This window comes from Podarcis melisellensis (assembly GCF_964234715.1).
Source record: "Podarcis melisellensis genome assembly, chromosome: 7".
In the NCBI taxonomy this organism is placed as follows: domain Eukaryota; kingdom Metazoa; phylum Chordata; class Lepidosauria; order Squamata; family Lacertidae; genus Podarcis; species Podarcis melisellensis.
In genome coordinates, this window is record NC_138539.1 from 92413282 (window position 1) to 92432537 (window position 19256).

At 47.2% G+C, this 19256-nt stretch overlaps 1 protein-coding gene across 1 annotated transcript in view; it reads left to right on the forward strand.

The window, feature by feature from the left end:
* Positions 1-19256, forward strand: part of LOC309373563 (uncharacterized protein) — a 151166-nt gene that overhangs the window by 23614 nt on the left and 108296 nt on the right. The window contains exons 4-6 of the mRNA XM_081917884.1: positions 1096-1169; positions 1262-1397; positions 2101-2196. Of these exons, the coding sequence (XP_081774010.1) occupies positions 1096-1169; positions 1262-1397; positions 2101-2196 (306 nt within the window). The remainder of the gene's footprint in view (positions 1-1095; positions 1170-1261; positions 1398-2100; positions 2197-19256) is intronic.

Genomic DNA, 19256 nt, shown 5'->3' on the forward strand with positions numbered 1-19256 from the left:
TAAAAAGAAAAAGAAAAAAAGAGGGGGAATCTCCTGGGGTTTATTTTCAGAGCGTTTTTTCTGACCATCTGGCCCCAAACCATTTCTGGGTGGTCACATTCTGCTCCAGCTCAAGTTTCCAAACCCTCTTGAAAGGCAGCCCTACATTGTGGCAACCTCAGCAGGATGTCACCAGCGCCTAAGTAAAAGAGGCTAGGTTCTCCCAGGAGGAGAGGGTTGTCGATGGCTCCCAGCCATGATTGCTACCTCCACAGAGGAAGGAAGCAATGTTTCTGAATATAGTTGCTGGAAGCCACAGGTGGGGAGAGGGCTCTTGGGCTCATGGTCTGCTCCCTGGTTTCTCACAGACGTCTGGTTGGCTACTGTGAGAATGGTGTGAGGATGCTGGACTAGATGGGCCCTTGGCCTGGTCCAGAAGGCTGATCTTATGCTGTTCTTATGCGGTAGAGCTCTGCCCAGGAGAAAAAGGGAATCATAGAATCATAGAGTTGGAAGAGACCACAAGGGCCATCGAGTCCAACCCCCTGCCAAGCAGGAAACACCATCAGAGCACTCCTGACATATGGTTGTCAAGCCTCTGCTTAAAGACCTTCAAAGAAGGAGACTCCACCACACTCCTTGGCACACCACAATTCCACTGTTGAACAGCTCTTACTGTCAGGAGGTTCTTCCTAATGTTTAGGTGGAATCTTCTTTCTTGTAGTTTGGATCCATTGCTCCGTGTCCGCTTCTCTGGAGCAGCAGAAAACAACCTTTCTCCCTCCTTTATGTGACATCCTTTTATATATTTGACCATGGCTATCATATCACCCCTTAACCTCCTCTTCTCCAGGCTAAACATGCCCAGCTCCCTTAGCATCGTTTCCAGGCCTTTGACCATTTTGGTTGCCCTCCTCTGGACACATTCCAGTTTGTCAGTGTCCTTCTTATTCCCAGATCCAGGAAGCCCACTCTTCTCCTCTAGGAGGACCCACTTGCCAATTGCAAAGAAGTTGTCAAGTGGGCTGGATAGAGAGCACAACTGAGGGCTTGGTGTGGTGGTGGCAGGGATGGCGCCTCCAGTTCCCTGACATGCTGTGTGCTTCCCCACCACAGGAGGTTATCAAAGAGGAGCCGATGGGATCACTCACCATATTACACCAAGCGATGGAAGCTATCATTCGCATGACGTAAGTACGGCCAGACACAGTACGTATTTCTTCACCAGGTTTATGGACTGCTGGGTGCTGATCCTTTCCTCTCCCCTTCTTTCTCTTTTCAGTGCCTTGAGACCACGCATGGACCCCCTGCTCCGGTCACAGCTGCTACAGAAAACCATAAGGAAGGTCTTCCAATTGCCATCATTGCAGGTTACGAAGGTCAAAGCCGGGAGCTCTGTGCCAGCAACACAGAGCCAGGTGACTGGACCTTCTGCTTCTGGAGGAAAATGGGGTTGCCAGGTTAAAGGATTTGAGGGCAAAGAGTCTGAGCCGTGTAAGCTGCAAAGAATGCTGCCCAAGACATTTGACCCATCGCAATGATGTAACAGCCAGAGACTTGGGGTGTATATTTTTGATTTTAATCATGTTTCCATATTTATTGCATTTCACCTTTGGCTAAAATGCATCCACAAATGATTCCTGCATGCCTGCATTTTGTGACTCTCATGCCTCCCGCCTACGTTGCATTTAATTTTATTTGTTTGCTTGTTTGTTTATATGCTGCCCATCTGACTGGGTTACTCTAGCCACTCTGGGCGGCTTCCAACAAATTAAAACACAGCCAGACATCAAATATTTGAAACTTCCCTATGCAGGGCTGCCTTCAGATGTCTTCAGACGGAAGTATAATGATGTATCTCTCTGACATCTGATAGGAGGGTGTTCCACGGGGTGGGCCCCACCACCAAGAAGGCCCTCTGCCTTGGAACACTCCAAGGAAGTTGAGCCCAGTGTGGAGTCCTGTATCTTTATATCGCATGACCTGTAACCTTACATATATCAAGAAACGTTTGCTGTTTATGACTCTTTGTGTTACGAATTTGGACTAGAAGGCTCCAGAGCATGTGGGATTTCCATGGGGGTCTTCAGCTTCTAAGTGCTTTTGCTTCTCTCCTTCCAGGACTGCTTTCAAGAGACCATCTACATCTGGCTCAACATGCTCACCAGCTTGCTGTCGGAGGCCCCCTCTCTGGAGACGCTGCAGGAGATATTAGTGGTAAGGGAGCCCCCAAGGTGTCAGAGCAGGGGGAAGCAGCAGCTCCCATGCCGGAGGACAGACCCTCTTGAAATGATTGCACGGGGGGCATCTGCGGCCAACTCGCTGGTTGTGGGTGCTGATGGTCAAGTGGGCCTCTGTTCTGCTAGCAATGCTTGTGCAAGGCACACAAGATATGTCCTCTGCTGATGGCGTATGGGGAAGGGCCGTGGCTCGGGGCAGAGCATCTGTCTTGCATGCCCAAGGTCCCCGGTTCAGTCCTCAGCATCTCCAGGTGGGGCTGGGAAAAGGCTCTCTGCCTGAAAGGCCAAAGGGCCAACTGCCAGTCCTCAGTACCTGTGGATCAATGGCTGGGCTTGGTCTAAGGATGCTTCCTGCATTCCATTGCTATGGCTGTGGTGAGGTGTATGTTGTATTGTTGTAATTATCACACACACAAACACACAAATGACAGATTGCAGGGCGGTTCACAACATAAAAATTCAAAATCAGAACAGAAAATGCATAATAAAAAAAAAGCAACCCAAGAGCCAATTAATATCTAATTCTACTAATGCTTTTTTTATGGCTTCTTTTTTCTGTGTCTTTAGTTGTTCTTGTTTTGTTTGTAAGCTGCCTCGAGTCCCTGTCTGGGAAAAAGGTGGGGTATTATTATTAATAATAATAATAATAATAATAATAATAATAATAATAATAATAAACAAATTGCAACAAACTTTCTCCTTTACAAAACAACCCCTTTTTGCAATTTGTCCCCTCTATGAAGCTTTGTGAATTTGCAAACCTGGATTAAGGGTTGTCCTTCCATGTGATGACGATGATTTCTCTCTCGCAGCACACAAATGGCTGGATTGACTCCACAAAAATCAGTGAGAGGCAAAGAGCAGTCAAGACCACCAACGTACTCATGAAATATGTCTCCGAGCATTTGAACTTTGATGTGAGTGACCAAGGCTTAACGCTGCAATTTCAAATCGTATTGCTTTGGAAAGTTCACGTGTGAACTAGATGAAAGCTGTATGGCATGGCCATCCCAGGGGAAGGTGCCAGCCAGTGCTATTTTTCTAGAAAAAGAGGTGCCAGGACTCACCATGAACTCACCTCCCTCATTCTCTTATAATGGCAATAGCGCCCACCTGAGAGGTGCCAGTGTTAGCTATTTGCAGTATAGTAGCACTGCAGAGAGCTTGCTGGGGAGACCATGCATTAAAAAGGGACTCAGAAATAACTAAACAAGGTTTTAATAACAAACACAAAAACTCCTTATACACCAAATACACCAACAACAAACCAGACCCAACCACCAACCCATCCCCCAGGGTAATGGGAGAGCTAGGTGCTGCTCCTTATATACTACACCCATATGCTGACACAGCTTAATCAATACAACTCAGCACCTGCTGTGTTTCACGGCTGTAAAGCTGGGTCTCGTTATTTTGCTCTGGCCCTTGCTCTGGCCCCTTAAAGACATACACAACTGGTGGAACAATAATGAACCTTTACATTTAAAGAAACCATTCAATATTTCCCCTGCGGTTCATCATTGTGGAACAAAAACATAAAGCATATTTTGTACATTTCTTTCATGAGTAACCTTTGGAAGTGCTTTTGTAAAAATGTCTGCAATTTGATTGTCACCTGGAACATATTGAAATACAATCATTTCGTCAGCAATTAGTTTCTTTACAAACTGTAAACGTAACTTTAAGACTCTAGTGCGCTGCGTATTGGTCTCTGAACACAGGATAGCGAGTCCACTCTGGGAATCAAGGTAAACTCTTACTGGTAGTGTTACTTTCATCTGTAGGTCTGCAAATACTTGCAGATACCATTCCACATCACGACTGGCCTGAACGCATGCACATAATTCACTCTCTGTTGTGGAGAGACAAATAATGGTTTGTGTCTGGGACTTCCATTCAAATGGACAACCGTTATAACAAAACACCATACCAGACACATCCCTGCAATTATTTTGTTTCGCTGCATGAGATGCATCACAGAAAATTTCAAAACCTTTGTCAATACATGATGTAAACTGCAACCTATAATGTTTGGTATGTTTAAGGTACATTACCACTCTCTTAAGAGCAGAGAAACATTGCGTAGTGGGCTTTTCCACAAATTTTGCCAGAAAGTGAAAGGCATAAGTTATATCTGGTCTTGAGATTCTTTGAATGAAATTTAGCTTGCCTATAGCAGAACGATACAAAGTTTTGTTAGGAAATGGCTTATCTTCACCTGTAAAGGTGAAACCACACACCATAGGCGTTTCCTTCACATTTGCATTTTCGTAAACCCATTTTGTTTCAATAAGTCTCATATCTGGGGTTTGTGGTACAAGAGACCAGGTGTTATGCTCTTTTAAAGAAGCTATCTCAGAGTTCATAGCTTTATACCAATTTACAGCTTGGTGCTTAGGTAAATTCTGAACATCATTGTAGCTTTTTGGCTCAAAAACGGCCTTATTGGCATACACAGTATTTAAATGTTCATCTGCAAAACGTTGTGGCTTCTGTCTTTTTCTATCTGAATGTCTCAGTCAGGAAGGAGAGTCAGACTCCTCAGACTTAATGGGACTAATTGAACTACTAGTTTCAGATTGTAAATCATCATTGTCAGACTGAAGAGGTGCCTGTAGGCTAAGCTCACAGTCAGAAAACTCAAGAGAATCTAACCTCCCCTCGGGTGCCTGTGACTTTAAATCATCAAACAAATTATCAGATTCAACAGGCTTTTTGTCTTGTTCCATTAATTCAGAAGCACCATTTCCTGCTGCTGCTGCTGCTGCTGCTGCTGCTTCCTCTTCTTCCTCAGTGTCATTTATACCGTTAGTATCTGGGAAAACAGCAACGCCATTCCAATTTACAGTTTGTATCATGCTTCTGGTAATATGAAATTTGCCAGTTGCTGGTATGTAAATTCTGTACGCCCCCTGCTGGTAGCCCATTAATTTTCCCTGAACACTACTGTCAGAGCTGCCCAAGGTCCCAGCTCACAGAGGACCAACGCCAGTTCTTGTTATATACAAAAGTCTTTATTAAGGTTCAGTTTCCATTCCAAAGCCGCTGCGCGCAGCTCTACGTCTCAACCCTAGACCGCTGAAGCTCCATCTGAATCTCCTCCCCCCAGACACCAGTTCAAGACCCTAGCCTTGCTCCACCTCCTCCTTTGCTCCTTTCTCCTCTGGGTCCTTCAGCCCGCTGGGGTGTTGCCCTTTCTGGACTCTTCTGATGCTGAGTCCCCGGATTCTTCCCCCTGCCTCCGGCGTGCTTTAGGACCTGGCTCCCAGTCTGCGCTCCCGGCTGTCCCGCGCTCCGGTGCATTTGAACTTGGCGCGCGCGCCCAGCCGGCAACATTCCTCCTGACCGTTATACTGCTCCTTTCACTGCTTCCCCCTTTGGGGGGGGCTAGCTGGCTCTGACTTCCCCTCTGTTCCCTCACTCAGCGATAGGGGCGTGGTCAGCCCTGACTCATCTTCTCTTTCCCCTGGAGGGGAAACCGGCCCTGACACGTGGGACCCTTCCCCCCCCCCGCTACGCTCTGGTGGAGAAGCTGGTCCCGATCTCCAGCTGCTGCTTTGGGAGTCACCGCTGGTCCCTTGCTTCTGGTGCGTCCCCCCCGGGACCCCCCTTGCTCTGGCTATAGGTGCCCCCTTCTGGGAATCTTCCGAATCACTGGACAGACTCATGAAATCTCTTGCCCCACTGTCATCCTCACCTACACTGCCTTCGGATTGTTCCCCTTCGCTCTCCGCTTCCTCCTTCCCCTGTGCCTCTGCTCCTGAACCCCTGACATCCATCCCCCCTCCGAAGCCCCCCCTTCCCCCTCCTCCTCTTCGGGTGCGGGTTCCCGGTGCTCCAGTGTTGTGGGTGTGAGTGCGGGATACAGTTCCTCAACTCTGATGTGCAGCTGGCTGGTTGGGTCCGGCCAGTCCGGAATGGGCTCATTGACGTCGATCTCCTCTGCTTCCATCTCTCTGCAGCTGTGCTCGAACCCAGGGTCCTCCCCCAACAAGTCCATGTCCGTCTCCCCCCCGGTCGCCTCAGGGGATGCTGCCTGCCAAGGCCCCTTCAGCAGCTCCCTGCTCCACCCCACCTCCGGTTGATTGTCCCACCAATAAGAGCGGTCTGTGGCAAACCCCGAGAGTGATCCCTCCGGGGAATGTGTGTCGGGTGCTGGTTCCTCGTCTGATGAGAACCCCTGGAACATGCTGGCTGAAAGTGTGGGTGTGAAAAGATATTCGTCGAAGTAATCTGCCGGCATAGGTCTGTGTGGGAAGAGTGCATGGAACTCGTCTTTGAGGTAGTGCTCCTCCACAGCATAGTACGGCACCCAGCTGTTGGCGCTGGCCGGTGTACCTTCCCTGGCGAGGAGATACTCAACCCCCTCTTCCCCCCATCTCGAGTCCAAAATCTCCGTGACCTCGTTGAGTGGCCCTGCTCTCGGCGACCCTCCCCCTGTTGGCGATCTGCGGGGTGGGTCTGGTACGTTCCCTGGTGCCTGGAACCTGTGGGGTTCCTTGTAGGGTGTAAGCACTGATCTATGAAAGACCGGGTGCATTCCGGAACCCTCCGGGAGTGTCAACCGGAAGGCTACCGGATTGATTTGTGCCTCGACTTGGTAAGGTCCTAGCTGTTTGTGTCTGAGCTTCTTCTTAGCTAACGTCCTGGCTGGCATTGCCTGGGCTGCTAACCAGACCCAGTCCCCTACCCGTATGTCTTCCCCGACTCTCCTGTGCCTGTCTGCCTGCACCTTGTATGCTTGCTTTGCCCGTTCTAAATGCCTTCGGAGCTGCTCGTGGACCTCCCACAATTCCTCTGCCCAAGCCTCTGCTCCCTGTGTCTCCCCCTCCCCCACTTTCTCTAACCCCGGGAAGGTTCTGGGATGTCGTCCATTGTGGGCGAAGAACGGTGTCACCCCTGTAGATACGTGCTTCGTGTTGTTGTAGGCAAACTCGGCTAGCGGTAGGTAGTCCACCCAGGTCGAGGGCTGTTGATTCGCGTAGCATCGCAGGTACTGCTGCATGATGGCGTTGATCCTCTCCGCTTGTCTGTTGGTTTGCGGATGTCTTGCCGACGCTAAGTTGATCTTGACGTTCAGGATGCCCAGCAGCTTCTGCTAGAAGCTCGAGATGAATTGGCGACCCCGGTCGGACAAGATGGACCGCGGCAAGCCGTGAACCTTGAACACGTGGTCTATGAACAGCTTGGCTGTCTGTTCCGCCGTGGCCACCTTCGCGCAAGGAATGAAGTGCGCCATCTTGGTGAACAGGTCCACGACCACTAGCACCGCTGTTTTGCCTCGCGAGCTGGGCAGATCTGTGACAAAGTCCAGGGCCACTTTCTCCCACGGCTCGAGAGGCGCCTGTAGTGGTTCCAACAAACCCGCTGGTGGCCTGTGTACTGGTTTGGCCCTTTGGCATGTGTCACACCTCGTGACGTAATCCGCGACTTCTCCCCTCATCTTGGGCCACCAAAAGTCCCTGGCTACTAATTCCGCCGTCCTGTCCTTGCCAAAGTGCCCGGCGCTGGGTGCGTCGTGTAACTGCTGCAGCACTTTCGCGCGGAGGTCGTCCCCCGGCACGTAGAGGGCCCCCTTGCGGATGAGCAGTCCGTCGCGTATCTGGAACTCGTCGTCCTTCACTGTGCCTCTCCGCGCCTCCTCCATCTTGGATCGTGCGAAGGAATCCGTCTGCAGCGCGCGATGTACGGCGTCCAGGTCCACGGTGGCCGAAACGCACGCCCACGCTTCCGGTGCGAAAATGTGTTTGGCTGCCACCGGTGCCGCTTCCTTGAGGTACTGCGGCTTCCTGGATAGCGCATCCGCCATGACGTTGTTGCCTCCCGGGATGTATTCTATCCTGAAGTCGAAATCCGCGAAGAACTCCGCCCAGCGGATGTGTCTCTGGTTCAGGAACCGCGCCGTGCACCAGTACTCCAGGTTCTTATGGTCCGTGCGTACCTGCACCGTGTGTTTGGCTCCGACGAGGAAGTGCCACCACGCTTTGAGGGCTGCATGAATGGCCAGCAACTCCCTGTCCCAGATGGTGTAGTTCTGTTCTGACTTGCTAAGTTTTCTGGAGTAGAACGCGCACGGCCTCCAGTCCCCTTGCGGATCTTGTTGCAACAGGACCGCCCCCACCGCTCTGTCCGAGGCGTCCGTCTCAACCCTCATTGGTTTGCTGGGGTTTACGTGTAGCAGCTGTTCTTCGGATGCGAAGAGACGCTTGAGTCTCTGAAAGGACTGCTCCGCCTGGTCCGTCCAGGTGAACTTCTTCTTCTTGGAGCTGAGGGTGTCCGTGATGGCTGCCGTCTCCATCGCGAACCCATTGATGAACTTGCGATAAAAGTTGGCGAAGCCGACGAACTTCTGGACCTCCTTCCGATTGCGCGGGCTCTTCCAGTCCAACACCGAGCGTACCTTGGTGCTGTCCATGGCGAGTCCCTTGTCGGACAGCTTGTAGCCCAGGAAATCCACCTCCGTCATGTCGAACTGGCACTTCTCCAGTTTGGCGTAAAGTCTGTGCTCCCGTAGTCTTTGCAGGACCTCCTTGACGTCCCTCTCGTGAGCCTCCTTCGATTCCAAAAAAATCAGGATGTCGTCCAGGAAGCAGACGCACTTCTTGTAAAGGAGTCCCGCTAACACGTGGTGCATGAAGGCTTGAAAACAATGGGAGCCATTTTGTAAACCAAATGGCATAACTCTGTATTCATAGGTGCCCAAAGGCGTAAACATGCCCGTCTTCCACTCGTCGCCCTCTCGCACACGTATGAGGTTGTACGCCCCTCGAAGATCCAACTTGGTGAAGAGTAGGTCGTCGATCTTGGGCATGGGGAATGCCGTGGGCTTCGTCCTCGAATTTATGACCCTGTAATCACAAACTAATCTCCGTTGGTTCGTGTCTTTCTTCTTCACGAAAAACACGGGACTGCCCCCCACTGCTTTGGACTCCTGTATGAAACCTCGCTTCAAGTTGTGATCTATGAACTCCCTGAGTTCTTGCAGTTCGTCTTCCGACATGGAATACAGTTTCCCGGTCGGCAGCGTCGCCCCCGGCAGGAGGTCAATCTTGCAATTGTAGGGCCTGTGGGGAGGCAGCTTGTCCGCTTCCTTCTCACAGAAAACCTCCAAAAACGCTGCGTACTTTTGGGGTACCGCTTGTAGCGTGCCTAAGTGTAGCTGCGGGTCATCCTCTTGCCCCTCTCCCTCCGGGCTAGTCAAGATGCAGTGTTCTGCGCAGTAGGAGGAGCAGAAAGTTAATTGATGCTGGTACCATGACAATGCCGGGCTATGCCTGTGCAGCCAACTCATGCCCAATACTACAGGCGTGTCCGACAGGTGGGTGACATTGAAGCTGATGCCTTCCCGGTGATTTCCAATTTGCATCACCATTGGCGGTGTTTGCTTGACCACCTGTCCCCCCAGCAAGTCTGTTCCATCGACCGTGACGCCTCTCAGGGGCATCGTGGCTGGCAGGAGCGCTATGCGATGTTGTTTGATGAAATCCACTCCTATAAAGTCTGCATTACTACCAGAGTCAATGGTAATGGGCACTTCCATAGTGAGTCCATTGGGTAACTGGAGCGATGCAGTGAGTTGCACCACTGGTTTGGGCGGGAGTGGGTCTGTGGGCTGTAAAATCTCTGGGGACCGCTTCACTCACTCGCCTGGCTGGGCCCCAGTGCTTCCGCTTCCAGCCAGGCTTCGTCGTTTCCCTGCAGCTGTGCCTCTTGCTGCTCTGCTCCTTTTACTGTTGCTGAGGCTGCAGTGTGCTGTTGGAGCCTCTGGGGACACTCTTTGGCCATGTGCTGTGCACTGTTGCAGATGTAGCACTTCCTGCTCCCTCTAGGAGGCTTCGCCTTGACTGCTCCTGGTGTTTGGGCTCTGGTTGCTGTCTGAGCCCCGGCGCCACCTATCTCCATCGGCTCTTCTCCCCCTCCCAGTGGAGGTGTGGACTGGGCGCGCGCTGGCTCTCTGGGCAGGAAAGGAGCTGATCTGGCTGGCGTGCGTCCCAAACGTCCGTCATCTTTGTTCCAAGGGCGTTCTTCCAGACGCACTCCTATCGCCAGCGCTCTGTTGACTACTTCCGTTGTGCTGCTGGGTCTGTCCCCCCGTGCAATTTCATCCTTCACAGCCCCATTCAGCCCCTCCCAGAACAGGTCTCGGACGGCTGCTGAGTCCTTTTCCCAGCCCAGCGCATTTACCAACGCAAAAAGGCGGGAGTGATATTGTCTCACAGTGGCTTTCCCTTGCTTCAACCCATGCATTTCCCTTCTGGCCAGATCCACATCAACTGTTGATTGAAAACAAGCGTCCATCGCTTTGATAAAAGCTGTTGAATCCTTGAGGGCGGGGTCATTTTCACGCCACAAATTGCGCAGCCACGATTTAACTTCCCCATGCAGATGAGTTATTATGAACCCCACTTTCTCCTCCTCATCTCTAAAGTCTTTCTGAAGCAAACTGAGCGCGAAAACTATGTCTGCCCTGAAGTTAGGATACTGCTGCAAATTCCCGTCGAAATGGGATACGATGCTGCCCCCCCTCTTCCCGAGGCCAACTCCCTCCGGCTTGGGTCCTGGCAGCCCCTCCTTCTTCAAAATTTCCCACCTGATTTGCAGATCCTGGCAACGCGCTGCTGTTTCTTCCTCTCTCTTTCTGGATGCTTCTACTTCCATGGACAGCCTCGTGACTGCTTCTTGCAGGGCTGCCACTTTTTGCTCCGTAGCCATCCTCACCGATCTTCGTGAGCTCGCAAAACGCCATGTTTTGCCCCTCGCGGCACCAACTCACGCTGCGAAGGTTTTTTATGCAGACGGAGCTTACTGTCACAGGTGCCCAAGGTCCCAGCTCACAGAGGACCAACTCCAGTTCTTGTTATATACAAAAGTCTTTATTAAGGTTCAGTTTCCATTCCAAAGCCGCGGCACGCAGCTCTACGTCTCAACCCTAGACCACTGAAGCTCCATCTGAATCTCCTCCCCCCAGACACCAGTTCAAGACCCTAGCCTTGCTCCACCTCCTCCTTTGCTCCTTTCTCCTCTGGGTCCTTCTGCCCGCTGGGGTGTTGCCCTTTCTGGACTCTTCTGATGCTGAGTCCCCGGATTCTTCCCCCTGCCTCCGGTGTGCTTTAGGACCTGGCTCCCAGTCTGCGCTCCCGGCTGTCCCGCGCGCCTGTGCATTTGAACTTGGCGCGCGCGCCCAGCCGGCAACCTTCCTCCTGACCATTACACTGCTCCTTTCACTGCTTCCCCCTTTGGGGGGGCTAGCTGGCTCTGACTTCCCCTCTGTTCCCTCACTCAGCGATAGGGGCGTGGTCAGCCCTGACTCATCTTCTCTTTCCCCTGGAGGGGAAACCGGCCCTGACACGTGGGACCCTTCCCCCCGCTACGCTCCGGTGGGGAAGCTGGTCCCGATCTCCAGCTGCTGCTTTGGGAGTCACCGCTGGTCCCTTGCTTCTGGTGCGTCCCCCCGGGACCCCCTTTGCTCTGGCTATAGGTGCCCCCTTCTGGGAATCTTCCGAATCACTGGACAGACTCATGGAATCTCTTGCCCCACTGTCATCCTCACCTACACTGCCTTCGGATTGTTCTCCTTCGCTCTCCGCTTCCTCCTTCCCCTGTGCCTCTGCTCCTGAACCCCTGACAACTACGCTCACCCAATTTCTGCTTAGCGGGATAATGCATAATTATATCTGAATCCCAAATGCGTAGGTATTTCAGATTAGGGCGTTTTTTAAACAGCTTCTCATAGGGGGTTGTTAGGATATTTTCGTTCCACCTTAAACAGGGAGCAGGCTGTTGTTTGAGTCACAGTCTGTGTACTTCCGGCTCACAGGAAGTTTATGTTTTGTACATAGCTTTTGTTTCTTTCTCTGTGCCCGAACACGCAGGCAAGCAGTCATGTTTTTTCTTTGTTCTGACCAACGCTGAATAAAGTTGTAAATAATGCTCTCCTGAGTGCATCTTTCGTTGTGTGAACTCTGCAAAGGGCGTGCACAAGTCCTTGGAATGTGGAAATCTGTTTCTGAGGCTTGTGTCGCTAATTGACTGATACTGCGTTCCTACGGGAGGTTGATGGATCGTCCGAAGTCGACGTGGGGGCATGATGGCCTTTGTCTCCCTGGCAGTATCCCAACAGGGGTGACATCTAAACCAGAATAACTGCGATTTCTAACGTAAAAAAAGGCATCGAGCGCTTCAGCCCAAAAGACTTTGGGCAGATTAGCATTGTGCAGATAAGTTTTAACCCCTGCCTGCAGGTCACGCTGCACAACTTCAACAAGCCCATTTTGCCAGGGACTTTGGGGGCAAGATAACTCATGAGTAGTCCCCTGCGCTTCCAGGAATTTCTCAAAATCCTCAGAAACAAATTCCCCGCCCCGGTCAGTAAACAGGTTCTTAATTGGTTTGTTAAAATGCGTTTTTACCCAGTTGCAAAAAGCTCTGTACTTCTCAAATGCTTGGGACTTCTCAGCTATTGCATAAGTCCAACAATATCTACTATACTGGTCTATCATGGTAAGCCAGTACTTAGAACCTCCTAATGATGGTGGGAGTGGCCCAACTAAATCACAATGTACACGCTCAAATGGCTTAGTTACTTTCCTATCTGAGCACCTACCCTTGAGTGCAACCTTAATGTTATTCTTGCAACAGGATAGACATTGCATAAAGAATTTACTTTTTTTTAAAAAAAAATTATTCATTTTTCAAACACATAATAAAAAACAAACACAACACAAAACAGAAACATACACAACACTAAACATATACCGACTTCCCCATACCTCCCTTTCGCTGCATCCTTATTCCACAATTCTTTAGCAACCCTTTAGTCAATTTATCTATTTAGTTCCCTTTCATTAAATTTCCTTAAACTTATTAGTTACAGCTGTAATTCTCTACTTCTTACCCCTTGACATCTTAACATTCCTCAATTTTACAACAGTTTTTAAGATATGTTTTAAACTTCTTCCAGTCCTCTTCCACTGTCTCTTTCCCCTGGTCTCGGATTCTGCCGGTCATCTCTGCTAATCCCATGAAGTCTGTCACCTTTGTCTGCCATTCTTCCAGAGTAGGTAGTTCTTGCATCTTCCAATACTTTGCCAGAAGAATTCTTGCTGCTGTAGTAGCATACATGAAAAAAGTCCTATCCTTCTTTGGCACCAGTTGGCCAACCATGCCCAGGAGAAAAGCCTCAGGTTTCTTAGGAAAAGTCCACTTAAGGACCTTCTTAATTTCATTATAGATCATTTCCCAAAAGGCTTTAATCTTTGGGCAGGTCCACCAAAGGTGGTAAAAGGTACCTTCAGTCTCATTACATTTCCAGCATTTATTATTGGGCAAATGGTAAATTTTTGCAAGCTTGACTGGGGTCATGTACCACCTGTAAATCATTTTCATTATGTTCTCTTTTAAGGCATTACATGCCGTGAACTTAACACCAGTGGTCCATAACTGTTCCCAGTCAGCAAACATAATGTCATGACCGATATCCTGTGCCCATTTAATCATAGCTGATTTCACCGTTTCATCCTGTGTATTCCATTTCAACAGCAAGTTATACATTCTAGACAAATTCTTAGTATTGGGTTCTAACAGTTCTGTTTCTAACTTTGACCTCTCCTTCTGAAATCCTATTTTCCTGTCCTGCTTAAATGTCTCATTTATCTGATGGTAATGTAGCCAGTCTCGAACTTTGAACTTTAGTTTCTCATAACTCTGAAGTTTAAGCTTCTCACCATCTTGTTCTAGGATTTCACAGTATTTTGGCCAATTAGAATCCATATTAAGTTTTTTCACCGCCTTAGCTTCCATTGGTGACAACCACCTGGGAGTTTTATTTTCCAACAAGTCTTTATATCGAATCCAAACATTATATAATGCTTTCCTGACAATATGGTTTTTGAAACTTTTATACACCTTTACCTTTGTTGTTGTTGTTTAGTCGTTTAGTCGTGTCCGACTCTTCGTGACCCCATGGACCAGAGAACGCCAGGCACCTCTGTCCTCCACTGCCTCCCGCAGTTTGGTCAAACTCATGCTGGTAACCTCGAAAACACTATCCAACCATCTCGTCCTCTGCCGTCCCCTTCTCCTTGTGCCCTCCATCTTTCCCAACATCAGGATCTTCTCTTCTCATGAGGTGGCCAAAGTACTGGAGCCTCAGCTTCACAATCTGTCCTTCCAGTGAGCACCTTTACCTTGTCATACCATAAATATGCATGCCAACCAAAGTTATTATCATACCCTTCCAAATCCAAAATGTCTGTATCTTCAAGAAGAAGCCAATGTTTCAACCAGCAAAAAGCTGCCGATTCATAGTAGAGTCTTAAGTCCGGCAGGGCAAAGCCCCCTCTATCTTTTGCCTTAGTTAAAATCTTAAATTTTATTCTGGGCTTTTTGCCCTGCCAGACAAATTTGGATATGTCTTTCTGCCACTTCTTGAAGCAGTCCATCTTGTCCAAAATCTGTAACGTCTGAAACAAAAATAACATTCTAGGCAGTACATTCATCTTAATGACAGCAATTCGGCCTAACAAGGAAAGTCTCAGTCTAGACCATATTTCTAAATCTTTCTTTACTTCTGTCCAACACTTTTCATAATTGTCTTTAAATAAATTCACATTCTTAGATGTTAAGTTCACCCCCAGATATTTCACTTTTTTTGTTATTTCCAACCCTGTTTCACTCTGAAATCTCTCTCTTTCTTCCATTGTTAAGTTTTTCCCCAGCACTTTCGTTTTCTGTTTGTTCAGTTTAAATCCTGCTACTTGACCGAATATCTCAATTAATTCTAATACTCTTTTGGTACTAGTGTCTGGTTGTTGCAAAGTTAACACTAGGTCATCTGCAAATGCCCTTAACTTGTAATTTTTGACTCCGACCTGAATACCTTTAACCAACTGGTCCCTTCTAATCATATTTAACAAAACCTCCAGGACTGATATAAAAAGCAAAGGGGATATTGGGCATCCCTGTCGTGTACCTTTTTCTATTGATATTTCCTCCATTACCACATTGTTTACAATTAGCTTTGCTTTTTGCTTAGAATATATTGCACCTATACCGTTTTCAAAACCTTGGCCTACCCCCATCCCTTGGAGATTCTTCTTCATAAAGCTCCAGCAAATGTTGTCAAAGGCTTTCTCCGCATCCACAAAAATCAAAACAGCTTTCCTGTTAATGTCCACCTCTAATAACTCCAAAATGTCTATAATGTTCCTCACATTGTCTGACATCTGTCTCCCTGGGAGAAAGCCCGTCTGGTCCTTATGAATCTCTTGAGTCTTTTTGCCAGGATGTCTGCAAAAATTTTGTAATCCACATTCAGTAAAGATATAGGGCGGTAGTTCCTGACCTGGTTCTTTTCAGTCTCTGTTTTCGGTATAAGTGAGATAAATGCCTCTTCCCACGATTCGGGAGCCTTTTTCCCCTCCAAAATTTCATTGCATACTTCCTTCAATGGTTGTATTAACCATTCCTTCAACGCTTTGTAGTATCTAGCAGTCAAACCATCTGGTCCTGGTGATTTCCCCAGTTGCATGTTCTGAATGGCACCCTCTATTTCTTGTTCTGTAATTTTCTCATTCAGGATCATTTTGCTTTGTTCTGAAATTTTTGGTAGTCCATATTTTTAAATAAATTCTTCTATTTCTTGTTCATTTACTGGCCCTTGTGCATACAATTTCTTTAAAAAGCTTTGAAAACAATTACTTATCTCATTCGGCTTGTGGATGATTTTTCCATCCATTTCAAGACATGTCACCGTGTTCAATTTTTGCCTCTTTATCAGTTGCCATGACAGAAGTTTCCCACATTTGTCTGCCGATTCAAAAGTTTTTTGTCTCATTTGCTTTATTTTCCATTCTATTTCTTGATTCATCAGTTCCATATATTGCATCTGATAATATTTTATTTCTCTCAAAATCTCTTGGGACTTTGGTTTAGATCTCAGTTTCTTTTCTCCTTCTTTCATTTTTTCCAAAAAAAATTCTTTCTTCTCATTTTGTTTTTTCCTCTTTATGGAGTTCTGTTGAATTAGGAAACCACGCATCACGGCCTTGCTAGCGTCCCAGATTGTTCTTTTCTCCACATCTGTTCTCAAATTTATCTCAAAGTAATCTTTCAATGTTTTTTGGGCCTTCTTGTAAATCTCTTCATCTCTAAATAGGGTGTCATTCATTCTCCATCTAAAGGATCCAGTTGTTGTTAGTTTCATCTCCATCTTTACCGCGTTGTGGTCGGAGCAGGTTTTTGGGCAGATTTCTGTTTTTTTAACTCTTGGCGCCAGGCTACTAGTAACCCAGATTTGGTCAATTCTTGTCCATGTCATTTTTGCTTCAGAGAAAAAAGTTCCCTCTCTCTCAAGAGGGTTCCTTGTTCTCCAAATATCAATAAGGTCCATAGTTTCAGTCATTTCAAAAAAGGTCTTTGGTAATCTCCCTTCCTTAGAGATCACTTGTCTCTGTGCTTTATCCATGTTTGTGGAGACAACTCCATTCATTACGACATCTCCCATCATTACAATTTTGTAGTCTAAGAAATCCATTAGAGTCTCATGCAACTTCTTAAAAAATTCGGCCTTCCCTTCATTTGGTGCATAAATTCCTACTATCAAAACTTTTTCTCCTTGAATTTGAATCTCAATTGCCAGGTATCCTTGTTCATCTTTAAATATCATTTTTTGGGCCAATTTTTCTTTTGCGTAAATCACCACGCCTCTTTTCTTAACTTTATCTGATGAGATAAATTCCTGTCCCAGTCGCTTATTTGTCAATAATTTCCTGTGTATCCTGGCAATATGGGTTTCCTGCAAACATATTATGTCTAATTGTTCATTCTTCAAAATGTGAAAAACTTGGCGTCTTTTTCGGGGAAGGTTCAAACCGTTACAGTTCCAGCTCAGAAGTTGCAGAGACATTTTGTTATTAAGTACCTTTTCCTCCGACTGCTCCAAGTTTTTGTTCTTCCTCCGATGGTATTGAGGGAAGTCCAAATGATAGATTTGCAATGTCAGTTGTTTCTTTCTCTCCTACAGTTCCTTTCTGCAGATCCTCTGAGTATTTCTCCAAAAACTGTTCTTTATCTTGAATTGTTCTTATTTTAATCTTCTTTCCTTTAAAGTTGAAGGACAATCCTTGTGGGAACTCCCACCTGAATGGGATGGAATTTTTCTTCAGCAGGTCAACCAGATCTTTGTAGAGGGTTCTCACCTCCAAAATATATTTAGGGATGTCCTTGAAGATCTGTGTCTGAGAATTCTGGATCACCAGTGCCTTTTGATAGTGCAGGTTCAATATTCTATCTCTTTCTTCCTTAGATCTCAGTGTAATTAGGCAATCCCTTGGCTTCTTGCCCTGTCTCCTGCCCAGCCGAAAGGCTGTGGTTATTACAAACTCCTCATCTACCTCCAATTCATCCTGCCAGAATTCCGCAAAGTTCTCTGTAAGGAATTCCGCAAGGTTGTCCCCCTCACTTTCAGGAACTAATCTTAATTTCAGATTTTTCTCCTTCCTCTGCAGTTCCATTAAGGCCAGAGTTGCATCATGTTCATTCACTTTTTTTGCAATCGGGATAAACTTTTGCCTTGTCTCCTCTGCGGTACTTTTGGCACTTTCCGCAATTTTTCTTGTTTCTGTACTTTCTTGGATTAATCAATTTATAGAGTCTGTATTAGATGTCACAGTTGCAGTATTCAAGTCCAATCTTGCTGTCAGTTCTGTCAGTTTTTTAGAATTTTCTGTAGACTGCTTTGTCAATACTTCCAAAGACTGGTTTATTTTAAGCAGTGCCTGTGTCATAGGATCCATTGATGCTGTAGTTGCCTTTTCCTGTGCAGCTGGTGTTGCTCCTGATATTGAGCCCCTTTTTCTTTGTGCAAGCTTTGCTTTTGATCTGGTTGATATCTCATCCACTGGGGCGCTCATGTCCTCAAGGTCGTTCTCACAGGAAAAGTTTACAAGTGGAAAATCCCACTGTTTCTTCTTCAATGAAACTGTTTCCCTTTAAACCCTCTAGAGGGAGCATTCAATTGTATCCAAATGGAAATAAGAGACAAAGAAACAAGGAAACATAGAGCGATGAAAAAGTTCAAGAGTCAAACTGTAAATCCTTACTTTGTTTCAACCAAAAGTTCAGCAAAATAATTCCTCTAAAGTCCCATAATTTTGTTTCAGATAAAGTCCACTTTGTATCCCAAATTAGTCTGACAGTTCACTTTCCCGGTGCCTTATTCAGGCAGCCCGATCCAGGGGGGTTTGGCAGTGAAAGACTTTTTTCCTTCCGCTTATTTTAATGCAGGTTAACAGTGTCCAATTTTCTTCCCCCCTTCTCCTGCCTGATGGGGGGAGGTTTAAGTTCAATGTCAGGTTTGACAGATTAAAAAAGAATTTTCCTTTTAAATGCAGCTTGTTCTTTCGTTGCTTTGTTTATCATGCAGTTCGGGGAGGCAGACTTCCTTAATTTAAGCCTTTCCCGTTTTCAGCCAAATGTCAAAATTTAATGTCCCATTAGATCTCTCAGTCTTACTCATGGGTGTTACAGTCGGTCCATAGTTTCAGAAAGGAATCGGCGCTCTCCGTTGATGGCGACGCGGCTTCACTCCACGGGCTGGGTAGCAACTCTCAGCACCGCGCTCACTCCCGATGCCGCTCCGGAGCCTTTAAAAAGGCTCTTTCACAGTACCGGGGGGAGCAAAGGTACCCACCGAGTCTCCTTGTTCACAGGCTTCAGCACCTGTGATTTTAGGGGTCCCCTGCTCCTAATGATGGTGGGAGTGGCCCAACTAAATCACAATGTACACGCTCAAATGGCTGAGTTACTTTCCTATCTGAGCACCTACCCTTGAGTGCAACCTTAATGTTATTCTTGCAACAGGATAGACATTGCATAAAGAATTTACTTTTTTTAAAAAATAATTTTTATTCATTTTTCAAACACATAATAAAAAACAAACAAAGCACAAAACAAAAACATACAAAACATACCTTGCTTCAACCCATGCATTTCCCTTCTGGCCAGATCCACATCAACTGTTGATTGAAAACAAGCGTC